Genomic DNA, 18030 nt, shown 5'->3' with positions numbered 1-18030 from the left:
TGGATCCAGGTGCTGTTTTGCTGCATTGCTCTCTGGCTCTCCATCTCTTGGCTCTGCTGTTCTCTGTGTTGGCTCTTTTCCCAAACAGCCTTCCTCTACATGTGGAGAGTTTCAAGCCAAATTGCTCTTTAACTTGAAGTTACAAGAAAGAGAACCTATCTTTCCAACAGTGTCAAAAAAAAAGAGTCCCAGGCCAGGCATGGTGGCTCATGCCTGTAATCTTAGCAATTTGGGAGGCTGAGGCCGGTGGATCACTTGAGGCCAGGAGTTCAAGACCAGGCTGGGCAACGTGGCAAAACCCCATATCTACTAAAACTACAAAGATTAACTAGGCATGGTGATGGGTGCGTGTAATCCCAGCTACTTGGGAGGCTGAGGCATGAGAACTGCTTGAACCCAGGAGGCAGACTTCACGGGGAGCAAGGTCACACCACTGCACTCCAGCCTGAGAAACAGCGAGACTCTGTCTCAAAAAAGAAAAATTCTCAGTATTGTGTTCCATCAGTTCAAGTGAGCCTCGTTTGGATCAAGTGTCCTTCCCTGAGCTAATTACAAAGGGGTGTGTGTGTGTGTGTGTGTGTGTGTGTGTGTGTGTGTGAGAGAGAGAGAGAGAGAGAGAGAAAGAGAGAGAGAGAGACAGATTGATTAGCAAGACAAAGGTCCCACACCAGGGGTGGTTTTAGCTCCATCTGAACCATGTGGACTGAGGAGTAAGGAGGCACCTGCTCCCATGAACAGCCAGGCCGCTGCTACTAGAAGAGGGGCTGGTTTCTAAGCCAGCAGAAATAGCAATAATGGGCAGCTGAATAAATCCACTCTGACTTTGGAATTCTGAGACTGTCTGATGGAAAATTGCTATATCAGATGAGTATTGATTTCATTTGTTCATACTTAATTTGATGAGCTTTGTTAGAATGCCAGATTTGAAGAACCGAGACCAGAGTGAAAAATCCCATCTCTGATATCTGTTACCTCTGTAACCTTGGACAAGCTTCTTAGCTACACAGAGCCTTAGTTTTCTCTTCCTAGACTGAGGTTAATGCCCACCTCACACCACTGTTATGAGGCACAAATAAAATGGTATTTTTTCGAAGTATTTTACAAACTCTGAAACTATACGTTTGGGTTGTTTTAGAAATTATTGTTGTTATTTTAAGATAACTTCTTTTTCTTCTACATTATGCTTTCTCAACTGCATCTGGGAGTAAATGCATTTTAAAGTAAATCTCATATTTAGCTACATCTTACAAAACTGTTTCTGTTTTCCATCTTGTAAGCCCAAACTAATACCTCTTCACTGACTTGGAAATCATGGTTTTTATGAATGCAAACACTGTCCAAGAAGCTCCTATTCATGTTATAACCTAGTTAACACTGGTGCTCTTTGGAAAAGGAATTATGGATGATATCCATACTTAAATACTTTTAAAAATTAAAGGATGTTTATGAGTTAGTGTATTTCAAAATATTTCATTATATTTCATTTTTAAATGTTTGCTGCTTTTTTGGTAAAGTAGTATGTTGGCTATGTGGGGGCAATGCCTGACTCTTCCGCAGTCATTTTTTAATTCCTCTAAAATAAACACTCTGTAAATTCTGTTGACCAAATTACTTTACGTAAGGCTATAGGCATCATAAAACCACAGGGCTCTACAACATATCCGATTGGACACAAATTGGGATGGTCTCCAGTTTTTTAGGGAAATATACTGCCTGGAACAATAGATTATCATCTGTCTAGCTTAGACCTGGTGGTTCATCATCATCATCGTCAGAGCCAGCACTGATTAGTACAACTTTATAAGGAGGAAATTGAGGCATGGAGCATTTATGTGGCTTGCCCACGGCCACAAAAATTGCAAAGTATAGAACCAGGATTCCAATGCAAACAGCCTAGCTTCACAGCCATCATGTGAACCACAGTGTTGATGAACACCCTATATTATCTCTGCAAACTGGGAACTAGCAGACATGAGACATTCTAGAAAGTCCAAAGCCCCAAAGGCTCCAATGCAGTATTTTGAGTTCCTTGAAAAATCCTATTAAGAATATCTAATACCTTATGTAAATGCAACTTCAGTAGAGAATTAAACCTCTAAAGTAGCATGGATAAACATTGTATTTGAAGAAAATCCTTTGCTCCTGACATCCAATTTTTCGTTCTTTACAAATCAGAGATAGTAAACAATTGCTTCATGTAAACCATTGTGAAATGACGTGACCTCCTTGCTGTACGCGCCTCTATTTTAATGAGGTTTGAATGCAGGATCACAAAATATGTGATAACTTGCTTTTCTCTATATGCATTAATAGCTAGAAGATTCTTCTGTGCAGTCAGAAGAATGCAGAACTGAGAATACAGATAACCAACTGTACTGTTAAAGAAAAGCAGAGACTTTTAGGATGAAAAGGGGCCAGAAAATATATGTAGTCTCTTAATTGATGCAGGCACCCGTTCGAATACATCCTTACAGACAGCCACAAGTTTCTGCCTAAACTTGTCACTGGAAATCTGGCCTGCTCTTTGTGAGGCAGCCCCATGATTGGAAAAGGTCTAGTTGATATAACTTTTAACTTATATTGAATTGAATTGAAATAAGCCTCCCTATAACTCCTATATAGTTCATGATATCTTCTGAAACAACTAAGAATGCATCTGCTCCCTTTTGCTGGGAAGAGTTTTTTAAGACTGAAGACAATTCGATATCTTCCCCTCACTATGTTAAATGTCTCCAGCTCTTTGCCAATCCCATGTGATAAGGGGGATGTGGGCCGTATAGCATCCTGGTTCCCCAGCTCTGGGCAGATCAACATTGACATATCATTCATTCTTACTGAGCTTTTCTTCATGAAAATTTCCCAGCCTTTATCAATAGCCATGAACTATGCCTCCTTTCTCAGCAGCGCTGGATTTACATTATCCTTTTCCAGATAAAGCAGTTTTATCAAGTTACTCATTCAATAATCCTAGTCTATCAAGACCTTTCTAAGACTTAGTTGCTACTCAGTATATCAGTGATCCTTTTCAACTATGTAATGTACTCATTTTAAGAAGCTTACCTCAAAACAACAAACCTTTGAAGTCATCCATCAATGTATTGAGTGAAGTGTTGAATAAAGTAGAACTGAAAAAAAAAAACTGTGTAGCTTTCTACTAGAGACCTCTTAGCTTGGCATCATTCAAGAGGATTGTTCAACTGCGCTTTGTTTTTTCATATTTTTCACAAGGATAAAATGAAGAAATGCTGGGGTCTCAATAAACATCATTGAATAAATGACTCTTCCCAATACATCTTTTCTATCAGAAGCAGGAAACAAACATTTGGCCTCCAGTTAATAAATGAATTTAAGTAAAGGAAATGACAACCTCTGTTTGCAAGAAAGGGATGTAATGTATATTGTAAAGAGATGTTACAAAGAACAACATTACTTTGCAAAATCTAGTTTTTTTTCAGTCATTCATGTTATGATAAAAAGTTGATCACTGCTTTTCTGAATTAGTTATTAATGTTCTGCTTTTTAGTGGTCCTGAAAAATATTTGATAGCATCCAGACTTTGAGGGATAACAAGTAAAACAGCCCATATTGCTATAAACAGCATGATCCCAATTGACTTAAATTCCTTGCAACATCCCTGGAACCTGGGGAGCTGCACAATGAAAGCTGGATTGTACAGGCAGTGCTCATTTTTTTTCCCTGCTCTATTTTTTTCTTGTAAGGAGATTTCATAGACAATTGTGTAATGCCATTTAGGGCTACAACTGTCATATTAGGGAATACAGGTTATATATTATCTCTACAAATGAATAACAGGAATATCATAAGCCTATAGTTCTCTCCTACTCTCCTACTTTAGTAGCTGAGGACTTCTTTTATGCGATATCAGTCCCAGAATTAGAGTTAAGGGAGGGAGGGAGGAAGAGAGGAAGGGAGGAAAGGAGGAAGGGAGGAAGGAAGGAAGGAGGGAGGGAGGAAGGAAGGAAGGAGGGAGCGAGGGAGACTGGAGAGGAATGGGAAAGGGAAGGGAGGGAAAGTTAAACTTGGGAAGACAGTGTTAGAATTTATATCATGCCAGTGGACTTAGATGGAACCAAATGTGTTGTTTACTTCCTCCCACTCTTGGTAGGTTGATTAATGCTGACTCCAGCAATCATGGGTCACCCATGCAGATGTTGTTAGAGAAACAACTGTTGGCTTGGCTTTTCCTTCCCAGCAGGTGATAACTGATCTGTCCAAAAATCTTCCCCATAGGCACAGGGGAAGGTCACGATCATGAAGTTTTGGAAAGACTGCCCTTCAGAAAGATGGAGAAATGGCAGGAAGCAGCATTTTCTTGACTCCAGCATTTCCTGCAAATGAAATAGTTCAGCTGAGACCCTTTATAAAAAGACCCAATGGGGTGCATGCATAAAACTTTCACACTTTAGAACTAGAAATAAATAGACACAGACAGGGAACTTGAGAAGCTGACAGTGTGGTTGCAGAGAAGAATCTAAATCACTTGCAGTTGTTACAGGACTGAGTATTTATCTCAGAACTCACTCAAGAAGTGAGAAGGAGGAGTGTTCCTCTGTCTCCAATGGTGGGAAGGAAGAGGTAATCAGATGCTGGCCTACAGCCTCTGGGTAACTCATGAGAAACAAAAGGCTCTAATTTTCTGATTTTCTAGGCAGGGTTCAGTTAATGTCCATGGACGAAGCAACTGTGGGGCTGTCACTGCTGAAAGAAAATATGCATATGAGGTGTTTGGTGCCTTACCCCTTGACTGCACTGAATTTGTTTGACTGCATCCTTTGACAGGTCTCATTTCATGCCAGACTCTGCTCAAGGAGCCACTGAGTTTGCTGGCTATTGGCCAAGGCTTCCTTTGTTGGGACGCCCTTTTTTTTTCTGCCTTTGAAGCTGTTTTGTTTGCTCTTCAAGTTTGTTTTCATTTTCTTTTAGAAGCACTATCATCCAGAAGAAGGAATGCACTTCATTATTCCTTTAGCTTTCACTCTGAAATTTTCATATTTCTTGTTGGTTTCTTTCTGGTCAATTTCTGAATACCCTGAAGTGTTGAAAGTATTATGACAAACATAAGGGAGAAACAGAGAAAAAGTGTTTTTTTCTTTTTTTTCAGGGCTAGAACACGGCAGAAAATTTCATCTCTGGTAGAATCTGACTGGAGGGCTCTATTCATAAAAGTTTCTTTATTAGACTAGCTATATAATATCAGCAGACTCCCAGAAGGTTTCCAGGGCTTAATAGGGGTTATCGAGTTGATGGAGCTGTCATCTACTTGCTCTGCTCTGAGACCTACCATCAGCTGTCAGTCCCAGTTTACTACTGGTTCTGTTCGTGGAAAAAGCAATTTTCATTCCACAGACGTTGATTAAAAGCGAGACTGATCCATACTCACTTTGTGACCCAGGCCTTGCACACAGTAGATGACCAGTAACTACTTTTGCATGAATATCAGGGTGACGGAGAGAGGTTCTTATGCACCAAACATTTTTTACATTTTAAATTTCTGCTTGAGGCCAAGTGCGGTGGCTCACACCTGTAAACCCAGTATTTTGGGAGGCCGAGGTGAGAGGATCCCATGAGGCCAGGCGTCCGAGACCTGGCCAACATGGTGAAACCCCATCTCTACTGAAAATACAAAAATTAGCCAGATGTGGTGGTGCACACCTGTAATCCCAGCTACTTGGGAGGCTGAGGCACAAGAATCATTTGAACCTAGCAGGTGGAGGTTGCAGTGAGCCAAGATCGTGCCATTGCACTCCATGGGTGACAGTGAGACCCTGTCTCAAAAACAAACAAATAAATAAATAAATAATTTCTGCTTGAAAGAATAATTCTTTTACAGAGTGGAAAGCACAGACTTAATTTGGATGTAATATGCTAGGGTGTCTGGGGAAGGCTTCTCTGAAAAAGTGACATTAGAATAAAACTTGAAGGAAGTGAGGGAGCTAGCTAGGCCTATAGTAGCCGGAGGGAGAACATTTCAGGCAGAAAGAGAAGCAAATGCAGAGGCTATGAGGCAAGAATGTGCTTTGCTGTCAAGAACCCAGAGAGCAAGAGGAAGATGGGTAGGAAAGGAGGGTAGGGAGGTAGAACAGTGTGGGTACCAGAGAATGGAGAACCTTGCAGGTCATTGTTAGGACTTTGAATTATCTTCTGTGTTGAATGGAGCTGAGTGGAATGACCTGGCTTTCATTTTAGATGGGTCATTTTGGCTCTCGTACTGAGAAGAGATACTTAGGGGGCAAAGATGACAGCAGTGAGACCGGTAAGAAGCCAATGAAATCAATCAAATGAGAAAAGGGAGTAGCTTGGAGCAAGTAGTGACAGGATGGTGAGAAGATTTTAGAAGTAGATTCAATAGGCTTTGCTGCTGGATTGAATGTGAGATATAAGAGAAAGTAGAGCTCCAGCATTATGAACCTGAGGAACTGGAAAAAAAGAGCTAAAATTTGCCGAAATAAGGAAGCTTACAAGGAGGTGAGGTCATCAGGAGCTTGGTCTCTGGCATTTAATTTAAGGTTGAGCTGACTTAATAAATGCGAAAGGAGAAACATCAAGCAGGCAGCTGGGTGTCTGAGTCTTGAATTTAGGGAAGAAGTCTGGGCTGGAGATACGAATGTGGGAGTCACAGCTGGAAGAGACCACCTAGTATAGCCAAGAAGGAAGGGAAGATTGAGGACTAACACTACAGGGATGTTCAGATAACAGGAAGCAGCCAAAGAGGCTGAGGAATGGAGGAGTGATCAAGGGTGTCCCATAGGTCAAGGAAAATAGAAAATTGTTTCAGTAGAGTGGGCTCAGATGAGGACAGGAAAAGAGAAAGTGGAGACCATCTAGACCCTTCTCAGGGAGTTTTGCTTAAAGATTAGAGTAATTGAGCAGGAAACTGAGGGTGATATTGGGGCAAGGGAAGAAGTTTGTTTGCTTTTGTTGGAAGATGTTATAGCAATTTTTGAAAATGCTCCGGGAAAGAGGACAAACCATAATGAAAGAGAGATAATTTATTGTAAATTACTGGATTGCTAGCAATTGAGCAAAAAGGAAGTCCACCTTTAGGAGGAAAACTTTGGACATTGGTTATATTCTTTTTATTTTGTGATTAGATTTGAATGCAACTGTGTTGTATTTTCTGAGCTGAAGTCATGGTAACCCAAGGTACAAGATGGTAACGAAAGTGAGACATGCATTGCATTTTAAGAAAAAATTTCCAGAGCTAAGAGAGAATTCTGAACTGAAGATAAAATTATATACCTTCAAATGTGTGTTGACTTCACCATCAAAGAAGTAAACATTAAATTATTAGTAATATCTCAGTTGTAAGTCTATCCTTATTTACCCTTATTTGTTTGGGTTTCATAGTAATTCAGGTTCAGAAAAACTAAATGAGACTTTGCAATATATATGACAGGGATTGAGAGAAAATAGGCAAATGAAATTGCAAAGGGGCGATTAACATTATTTCATGGAACTGTTTCCAGGCTCTACAAGCAGCCTTTTGACACCTAGGTGCGCTAATGACAAATGTTCCTTCTCTCTTCAGCAAGTTGGCAGCCCTTTTCTGCCTTTATCAGGAAATATGAGGACTCTTCCAACAGGAAGTCTGCAGTTTCTGGTACAATTAACCGGAAGTGTGTTGGCAGTGACATAGTTTATGAAAGGCACAAGCGGCACCAATAGAGTAGACCAGTTAAAAATGATAATGAGTAACGGTAGTGACTAACGTTTGCATAATGCTTTGCCATTTACCAAGGCCTTTTGAATGTGTTATATGATTCCATTCATTCGGTAAATATGTGTTCCGTCTGTGTTCCAAGCCCTAAACATTTAGCTGTGAAGAAGTTTCCTGTCTCTTGAAGCTAAACATGAGCTGCACAATAACTTGGTGAAATAAGTAGGTCACGTACTATTCTTCTTCTTCTTCACAGATTAAGACATTGTAAAACTTAATTACGGCCAGGTGCGGTGGCTCATGCCTGCAATCCCAGCACTTTGGGAGGCCAAGGCAGGCGAATCACCTGAGGTCAGGAGTTCAAGACCAGCCTGTCCAACATGGCGAAGCCCTGTCTCTACTAAAAACACAAAAATCAGCCAGACATGGTGGCAGGTGCCTGTAATGCCAGCTACTCAAGAGGTTGAGGCAGGAGAATCACTTGAACCTGGGAGGCAGAGGTTGTAGTGAGCCAAGACCACACCACTGCACTCTAGCCTGGGCGACAGAGCAAGACTCTGTCTCAAAAACAAACAAACAAAAAGAAAAAAAAATAGAGTTTAATTTGGCCAGGTGAGGTGACTCACGCCTGTAATCCCAGCACTTTGGGAGGCCAAGGTGGGTGGATCACTTGAGGCCAACTTAACAAATGCAAAAGCCTGGCCAACATGGTGAAACCTGTCTCTATCAAAAATAACAAAAATTAACCAGGTGAGGTGGTTCACACCTCTGATCCCAGCTACACAGGAGGTTGAGGCATGAGAATCACTTGAACCCAGGAGGCGGTGGTTGCAGTGAGCCAAGATTGTGCCCCGTACTCCAGCCTAGGTGACAGAGCAAGACCCCATTTCCAATGCCTCCAAAAAAAAAAAAAAACTTAAATTTAAGACTAGGCACAGTGGCTCACAACTGTAATCCTAGCACTTTGGGAGGCCGAGGCAGGCAGATCACTTGAGCCCAGGAGTTCAAGACCAGCCTGAGCAACATAGCAAGACCTTGTCTCTACACATTTAGAAAAAAAAAAATTAACTGGGTGAAGTGATGAGGCTGAAGTGAGAGAATCACTTAAGCCTGGAAGGTCCAGTCTGCAGTGAACCATGGTTGCACCACTGCACTCCAGCCTGGGTGACAGAACAAGACTCCATCTCAAAAAAAAAAAAGAAAAAAACTTAACTCACTACTTTTCTAGGCATTTGGGCCCCAGATGAAATTTTATGGCTGATATTATATTTCTTTCTCAAAACTTTTCAAAACTCAGTACTTCAATACATGTTGTACCCTGAAATGTTATTTTCATAAACATAATTAATTTCTACTCTGGAAACTCTTGCATTTAAAAAATTAATTCCAGCACACAGTATAATAACCCTATGTCTAGGAGAAGAGCCATTTCATATTATGAATGCACCAGTTACAACAGGTCCGCCTTAAGTTGCTTACTCTGTGAGTCTGACAAATTATTTATTGCTCACAAAACTACTGTGGTATCTGGAATGCATCAGTTTTTAAAAAAAAATAATTTTCATCCTAGCACTTTGGGAGGCTAAGGTGGGTGGATCACTTGAGGTCAGGAGTTCGAGACCAGCCTGGGCAACATGGTAAAACCCCATATCTACTAAAAATATAAAAATTAGCTGGGTATGGTGGCACATGCCTGTAGTCACAGCTACGCGAGTGGCTGAGGCACAAGAATCACTGGAACCCAGGAAGCGGAGTTTGCAGCAAGCCAGGATCGCGCCACTGCACCCTAGCCTGGGCAACAGAGCAGAGACTCTGTGTCAAAAAATATAAAATAATAATTTTCACAACTCAAACACAATTAACTGCTTTTAGTTTAAACTCTTTTAAATTCTGACTTTTTACCATTTGCACTGACAGGATGACAGTCATGCATAACCTAATGATGGGGATACATTCTGAGAAATGCATTGTTAGGTGATTTTGTCATGTAAACGTCATAGTGTGTATTTACCTAATGTGAGATGGTGTCACCTACTACACAGCTAGGCTGTCTATGATCTAGCCTATTGCTCCTACTAACCTGTACGGCATGTTACTGTGCTGAATACTGTAGGTGATTGTAACACAATGGGGAGTATTTGTGTATCTAAACATACCTAAATCTGGCTCTAGCTTTACTTCTTCCAACCCCCACAAAAGGTACAGTAAAAATATGGTATTGTAGTCTTATGAGACCCCTGTAGCATATGCAGTCTGTCATTAACTGAAACATCGTTATATTGTGCATGACGGTATTAGAAATTATAGAGGTTTTACTTTCTCTAAATTTAAAACATAGCTTATAAATAGAAAATATTTATTATAGCATCTAAAAAATTTACATAAGCCATATGTGAACTCTCAGTGCATATGACTAGGGGTGGGTTCTTTAGTCTTCATTGAGAAAAATTTTATATGATTTTTTTTTAATGAAATAAGTATGGCATGGGATCCTCTTTTCCCTTCTTAACTCTGGTAAATTTCTGTGAGTAGCGAAAGATCTATTCACTATTGGAAGGTCTATCCCCAGGATGCTAAGTGAGAATTTTCCTGTACATACTAAGTAAGCACTGCATGCTCTAAAAAGAAAGCTGTCAATCATGGAGCCAGACACCTACTTTGGGGTTTACAAGGAGGCAGTGTGAATCCTGCCTCAAGAAAGATCCAAGTAAGTGATCTTATTTGAATAAAGTTACTGAATCAGTCTCTTGTTCCCGGTCAGCTACGTGTCCACATAGGCGGGACATTAGTTAGTGCTGGAGAAGGACAGAGAATTGTCTGAGTCCTGTGGAAAGAACTAAGGCTTTTCCTCCTTTCCCATGAGAGAGGAGACAGAGTGCATTCCCATGCTCTCCAGTCCTGGTGAGAAGGGGTTCAGGAGGAGTGTACATCTGGCTTGGGGGTGCCTGCTAGGAGGGAAAACTGGCCTTGGTATCCGTAACTGGACTTCTGGCAGGCAGGTCACATAGCACCTACAGAGCTGACACAGAGAGTCCTGGGGAGAGATGCCCTGGCAGAGAGGGGGAGTGTTCACAGAGCAGCCCGCCCTTCTACTGTTCTGTGTGACAAGGATGTGTCCATGTCATGTGGGCCACATGGCTGTGCAGAAGGGGGCTGAGGTTATGTTTGTCCCCCTGGGTTCCCCTCAAAGGGCATATATGTGTCCTAGGAGGGCTGAGTGGGAGTTGGAAGAAGTCAAGCCAGAGCCAGATTTCTGCCACCAGGAACTGTGCAGTGGGGGGAACTGCCCTCTACCCTAGAAGAGCCCTCCCAAGAACTCACATGGGGACACAGGAAAACCTAGGTTGGAGCAGCTGCTAAGCAGAGCACATGGGAGACTATGTTAACGTTAGCTGAACAGCAGTAGCGGCTGCCAGAGAAACAGCCAGACAAGAAAGGGACCTCGTCCTTTTCCTGTTTCTTCCTCCCCAACTAAACACATGAACTAGGTAGAGCTTGGGGCAGGGAACATCCGAGGTAGACCATGACACCTGCCCTCTCCTAGGAGAAGTCAAAGTGCAGAGCAAGCTTCTCTTACCCACCCCGGGCTTTTTAAGCCCCAAGACTGGCACATGATGAGGGAGGGAAAAGTTTGAATCGGATATGAGTTTGGATTTCATACAAAATGGAGTCTTCATGACTCAAAGTGACCAGGAAGTTACGCAGTCTGCCCGAAAGGTTGAATGGCCTGGTGCCCATCAGGCAGGCAGACTGGGCATGGCCCCTTTGGGAGTAACTAAAATAACCTAAAACAACTTTTTGGTGTTTGAACCCCAGTACAGTTAAGACTGTTCCATGAACTGATTGCATTTAGATATACTCGTGTTAACTTAAATATATATATATGAATTTAGTAAAGGAGAGGAGACTTTATTTCTTCTAAAGGTTACAGCCTGCAAGGTAGCCCTCCCACAGGCTGGGAAGCACCTCCAACCAAGACCCCAGAGACAGGTTCTTCAAAGGGGAAGGGCTTAGAGTAGAAGATTTACGCTGAACAGGTTAGCTAAATGCGTATATTCAACGTGTTACAAGAGCTGTGAATATTCATGAAGGTAGTCCTGACACACGTGTATTCAACAAACATGCATGTAACATGTGACCTATGTTCACTTTGGGTTGGAGACTTAACATGTAGATGTATTACAGTTAGCCCTATACATCAGAAGGGCTTTTCAGGACATGAAGGCACACAAGTGTGCAATCTCTGTAGACCAACCAGAACTAGTCCACGGTCAGTGATCTTATTTGGATAAAGTTACTGAATCAATCACTTGTCCAGCTGTAGTTATGGTTGGTGGAGCAGGGGCTGAGGCCCAGTCAGCATCTGGTGGAGCTGCAAATTGTTTAAATATTGCTTCTCTTAAGGCCAGTGCCTGTTTAGCTGCTAGACAAAAAGAAAAAGCTTGTGGCAGTTGGAACGTAGTTTATTCTTTAGGTGTAGGGGTACGTGATTTAACCTTTGCCTGGCGTGGCCTTGGGTCCTGTTGATAATTCAGTATCTTATTGCCACAAGGAGACTGTTCTGTCACTCTTATGATCTCTATTTTAACATTAATTCCTACCAGTTGTTTTGTCTAAATCATGAAAGAAAGGAGGTATAATGAGGCTTGTCTCACCTCCCATCCCATCACGGTCAGAAACTCAATTTTAAGGTTTTTCTGGGGTCCCCTTGGCAGTCTATGAGGGGGCTTAGAATTTTATTTTTAGTTTCTATTCATTTCAGGGTCAGTAGAACCAGGCCGTATATAGCTAGAGCGACCCTCTGCCTTCTGGTGACATCAGTACCAGGCTCACACTCCTTCTTGGCCATCCCAGTAGGCTGACATATTGTGCCACTCACCTGTGTGACCTGAGCAAGCCACTTCACCTCTTTAAATGTCTGTGTCTTCATCTATCAGATGACAGGTGGTCTCTGGATTATTTAGCACTGGAAGTGCTAGAAGCACTTCTAGCATTAGATTAACACGAGAAATGTATGAAAGTTGTAGAAGATGTGATTTGTGTAAAGAATTTGCTCAGGAGTGGATGAGGATGTCACTTAAGATGATAGTCCAGCTAAAGCATGGAGTTAGTACATTCAAATCAGATGACAGCTCTTGGAGACAAGGCCAACAGAGTGGATGGGTCCAAGACTGAATTCGCTAGAAAGGTAAGAAGAGGAAGAACCCCCTATGGATGTATAAAATAGCATGGAGTTTAGAGAGGGAACTGAGGATAGCAGAGCTGGTTTAAGTGAAAGGTGTTTGGAAGTGCCTTTGGACAGACCCTGGGGATCTAACTTCCTGAACAGAAGGCCATCTTCCTGACAGTCCATCCCTAGCCAGCCTCTGGTTAACAGAAGACATGGAAAGCAAAGGTGTAGGAGTGTATGGAGATGCAGTTGTAACTAGAGAGAGAGGTATTAAATTGCTGGTGAGCGTTTCTGGGGTGAAGAAACTTTTAGCTAGGGATAAGCTTTCTTTTCTATCACTTGTTTGCTGATGATACAGTTCTTTGCTGGGTCTCTTAACCATATTGTGGTTATGTGCTTGCCTTCTTCCTTCAGTGATCTTTGTACGGGCTGTTTGTGAATGCTGAAGATGCTCAGAGCTTGCTGAATAAGTTTACATGCTCTGCCATTTTCTGTGATTTAATTTCACAGTGTGTTTTAGAAAGATGAAATTTGGGAACAGAACTTGGGATAGTCGAGCCAAGAGCTCAGTCGGTCTATTTGAAGATTTCTGCTCTAACTCCTGGGAAGGGATGCTGGTTGGTTTGGTGTTTGGTTCTGAGCAAACATTACTACTTTATCTTATTAATGGTGTGCGGGAGAGCCAGAATCATGGAGCTGAATCATTAGACTCACAACTGCTATTCCCAAGGGTTTCTGCTTGAGGAACAGAACTGAATTTCCCTGACTTCAGTTCTTCCCTGCCCCAGCCTCCTTCCTGCCACCTCCTTCGCTCCTCCAGTGCTGGGTAGCAAGCTGACACATCTTCCTTCGTTAACTACAGAGTTTTGCCCATAAGAACTCTGGAGGCATAAATGTCTTCTAGGTTTATCAAATAGAGCAATGACCAAATCAGGAAAAGTCATTTTATTACACTGTTTACTCTTGGTCATTGAAGATAAGAAAATAAAAATGTTGGACCTGTATTAAAGGTTTTTTCTTGTTTTTCTTGAAGTTGATAAAAATATTTATCCTCTGAAAGTAGTGACCTGAAGGGGGAAGGTATTTCTGGTTTTCCGGCAAATATAAAATACAGTTTGCTTTTTTCTAAGGCATGAATTTATTGGTAACTTTCCTTGCATAAATGCATAAATGATTTTTTTCGGTCAACTCAAAATGTTTTAAAGCAAAAAGAATGACTTGGAAGTCAATTATTAAACCTTGAGCACCCTAAAACATTTTTTGAGGTTTTTTTTTAATGTGATTCTTTGCATTTTGTTATTTTCCTCTTTTCCTTCCTGGATGCTACCTTGGTAGCTACCATGTTTTAAATATTGACAAGATAAGATAGTTTTCTGTTTATATCAGCAGTCGTCTGTCTGTGAAATATGGACGAATCAGAACGCAGGATTTCCTTTCTCAGCGATCCATCAGGTTCATAATGTAAGGTTACAAATGGTTCTTTTCTTCTCCTGAACTTGCGCTATGTACTGTGTTGCACAGTGTTGTCAACAGCTATAGGTACTGTGTCCTGGTAATGCAGAAAATTTGTAATGTCTGGTGACTCTGAGACTCTTTGTCTATTATAATTCATTTACTGTGCCTTGTGATGAGTTGATGTGCAAACATTGTCCTAAAAAAGAAACATACTTGGTTTTAAAGTCTATGGTTAAAATATGTCCCATGTGAGTTTTGGCTTTCATTCCAGGCGTCTGTGTTAACTTGCTTTTACAGGAAAAAGAAATGGGTAAATTGATATATATATACACACATGTATATATCAGCATTATTCCTCCCCATTTTGTACTTCCCCATATTCATGGACTCTCCAACCCTTTGTGTCTAATGATTCTCAAAGATTCATGTGCTTTACTTGTGAGAAATTTCTGAGTATGATTTGCATGTTATTCTGTATATATTTGATGCAAATGTGGGGGGAGGCGAGCTGGGAGAGGCACGGTTACAGCTACAAAGTGGTTCTCAGCCTTTTTCCATTTGACAGTACTGAATTGATCTTTGCAAATTGTATGAAATTGTGACCCATTTTACTCTGAGCTGTGTAATTTTCAAATGTTCATATTTCACCTTTGCATACTTTAGAAAAAGTTTATTTCTATTTGGAAAATAAACATTTAAATGTTTGGGGTTTTATGTTCTGTATTTTAAAATACTGTTCTATTTGCACACCCTTTCGAATTTCTCCCATTGGATAGCCTGCTGTCTGAGAAGTTGAGACACTTGGTTGAGAATCACTGAGCAGAATTCTTGGGGCGGCATGTGAAGGGATGCCACAGGCATTTTTGTGAAGTGCCTTTTGGGATGCTGCATCAGGCACATATGTCCTCCTATGCATGGGACTTCTGGCTCTTGAGGACCGTGGTGTCTATACATTGCCTGGTACTGGTGTTCACGTGACCCAGCAGTTCCTCTTGAACTCATAAATGCTAATCAGAGCTTTTATGTGTTCATAAGTGGCCATCTCTGCTCTTTTTCATCTAAAGGAACAAATTCAGTATAACCAACTGCATTTGATCAAACTAGCATTCTTCATTCTTGAAGATTTTTTGAAAGAATAACTACAACATCCTGCTTTCATATGTGTGTGAATGTTTATAGGAAGCCTTTTCCTTACATTCACATTCAAATATATGTATGCATATTTATAAGCATAGAGCTGTGTATAGCATTCTTCAAAGCCTTAGAGATTACAGAAAGTAAATGTAATCACATGTATCTTATGTAGGTTTGGGTAGCCCATCTCTGAAATTTGTCAGAATCATTGAAAGTAAAACCTTAAAACAATAATTGTCCTTTAAAATCATTTTAGTTTTTCATTAAGTGTTCTGAAGAAATTGAGAATAATGTTTGTTAATATTCAGATCTAAATTTACAAGCAAGTAGGTGGGAGCAGTCCTCATAGAAAAGATTTTAAAGGTTCTATTTTTAAAAATCAATTAAATCCTAATTTTAAAAATTTTTAAAGAATAATACAAGGCTTGGAAAATGCCATACTTTTCTATTAATGTTAGAAAACTAAGTTGTAAGCATGGCTTTTAATTATCTACTGACATCCTTAGGAAACTTTTTCCTTAAGAAGAAAATAACGTAAAGGCCTAGTCCAGTGGCTCATGCCTATAATCTCAGCATTTTGGGAGGCCGAGGCGGGTAGATCACTTGAGGCCAGGAGTTCGAGACCAGCCCAGCCAACATGGTGAAACCCTGTTTCTACTAAATATACAAAAGTTAGCCAGGTGTGGTGGCATATGCCTATAATCGCAGCCACTTGGGAGACTGAGGCAGGAGGATCACTGGAACCTAGGAAGTGGAGGTTGCAGTGAGCCCAGATTGTGCCATCGCACTCCAACCTGGGTGACAAGAGACTCCATCTCGGAAAAAAAAAAAAAAAAGACAGAAAATAACATAGAGAAGGTTTTTCCTTTGTGTTCTCAGAGCATATAGAATATGTAATATTCAGTTTCCCTTTTGGAGGGAGAGAGCTACCTGATACGATTTGTTTTAGAATTTGCCATAGGCATCCAGTGCATGTGAACTTAAAATTTGCAGCTATTTACCAGCTGTTGAAATAATGCAAAGTTTAAAAGCTGCAATTTGGAATCTGCCATCCAGTAAAAATCTCTCTATAGACTTTTGTGACATTTTTTGTTTTTTAACTAAATTCCATTGATGCTTTTGTATTTTTCAGTTGTTGGTATAAGAGAATGTTTAATTTAATTACATTATATTAGATGTGGTCCAATTATAGTCCTTCAAACTCACCCAGACTATGAATTTGTAGCTGGCAGTTGCAAACACGTGTTAAACAGAATCAATTCTCCATTTAAAATTCTAATCTCAAATTGTTTTTTTCTTTATGTTAACAGTTTAGTTTTTATTTGAGTTTGAAGAAGAGAGCTAATGATGTACATTTTCCTCTGTTTAATTGATGTTCTTTAGTGTGCTTATTAAAAAAAAAAGAAAAGGCCTTAAGCATACATCTAAAAAATAATAATAAATACCAAATAAATGAAGTTTTAAGCCATGACAAAATTCTTGGCATATTAAGATCATTCAAATACATGAACCTAAAGGAAAGATTTTCTGTAAATATTTTAAGTGCCAAAGGGATAGCCTGAAGACATTTATTAGGAGTACCTTGAATCATTTTAATTTCTCATTTATAATTACTTAAGGAATCCTTTCAAAGACTACTGTGTCAATAATAATTCAAAATATGACAGAATTCTACCCTAAACTTTTCCTACTTCATTTTGTTATTCTAATTAAATATTGCATTGTTAGCTGTGTTTAGGTCTACTTTTCATTAAAGATAAACTTTGATTATAAACCATTATTGAGGCCAAAGACTTCTTAGGTCTGTTATTTAATATTTAATAAGCATTCTTAAGTGGAATATTACTAAATTTAAAAATATTTGCCTAAGGAGATGCAAGTATTATGTAGACATGAATGTACTAGTCGACAAGACCCAACACTAGGTTTTATAGTTCAAAATGATTTTATGTATGAGGCAAAAATCTTTATTTCTTTTTCGACCTCTTCTTCCGTTCCATATAGTAACTACTCTACCTAATTCCTCCATAGCTCATTCCTGCTGTAATTCAGCCTCCAGGAGGGTTGAGACCTAAGGCACCCTTGTTCTCTGAACTCTTTTGTTCTTACTGGCAGTCAACCAGGTAAAGCTGAATCCCAGCCAAGGGCCAAGGTCATACCTGTCCTTTACAACAGTGTAATGTTAAGTCCAGTTGTTGGAGTCCATCCATTCCCATTAAATTAATTCCAAAAAGAAGAATTAACATCTACAAATTGAGTCCTCTAAATATTTTTAGATCTAAGTTTAAAAAAAAAAAAAAAAATAGGCAGGGGCAGGGAGAGAAGTTGATTAATTTCCAGGCAGAAAAGAAATTATTTTCTAATAAATTCAATCTTAAGAACACTTTTCCTTCTGTTTCAAAACGAATTTCTGGAAATAGCACTAAATATGATAAAATTCAGTGTCTCTTTCCAGAAAGGTAGATTCAGTCCCCATAGGGAATTTAACAATATTTGAACTGAAGCAATGTTTGAAGGCCACAAAGAAAATGAAATAAGGATTATATTTCTTTTCCTTGTAATTATCTCCCACCTCAGCACCTAGGGAAGATCC

General features: G+C 40.1%; 1 protein-coding gene across 10 annotated transcripts in view; it reads left to right on the top strand.

Annotated features, from left to right (window-relative positions):
* The window catches only part of ANKS1B (ankyrin repeat and sterile alpha motif domain containing 1B), a 1294913-nt gene that overhangs the window by 1204907 nt on the left and 71976 nt on the right, over positions 1 to 18030 (top strand). For 2 of the 10 annotated variants that reach the window (XM_028830278.2, XM_028830264.2), the window contains one exon: positions 14238 to 14309. The exons of the other annotated variants lie outside the window; for them this stretch is intronic. In XM_028830278.2, the coding sequence (XP_028686111.1) occupies positions 14238 to 14309 (72 nt within the window). The remainder of the gene's footprint in view (positions 1 to 14237; positions 14310 to 18030) is intronic. 10 annotated transcript variants of the gene reach the window in all.

Source organism: Macaca mulatta, chromosome 11, assembly GCF_049350105.2.
Source record: "Macaca mulatta isolate MMU2019108-1 chromosome 11, T2T-MMU8v2.0, whole genome shotgun sequence".
NCBI lineage: Eukaryota > Metazoa > Chordata > Mammalia > Primates > Cercopithecidae > Macaca > Macaca mulatta.
This window is presented reverse-complemented; position numbering and strand designations above follow the sequence as displayed.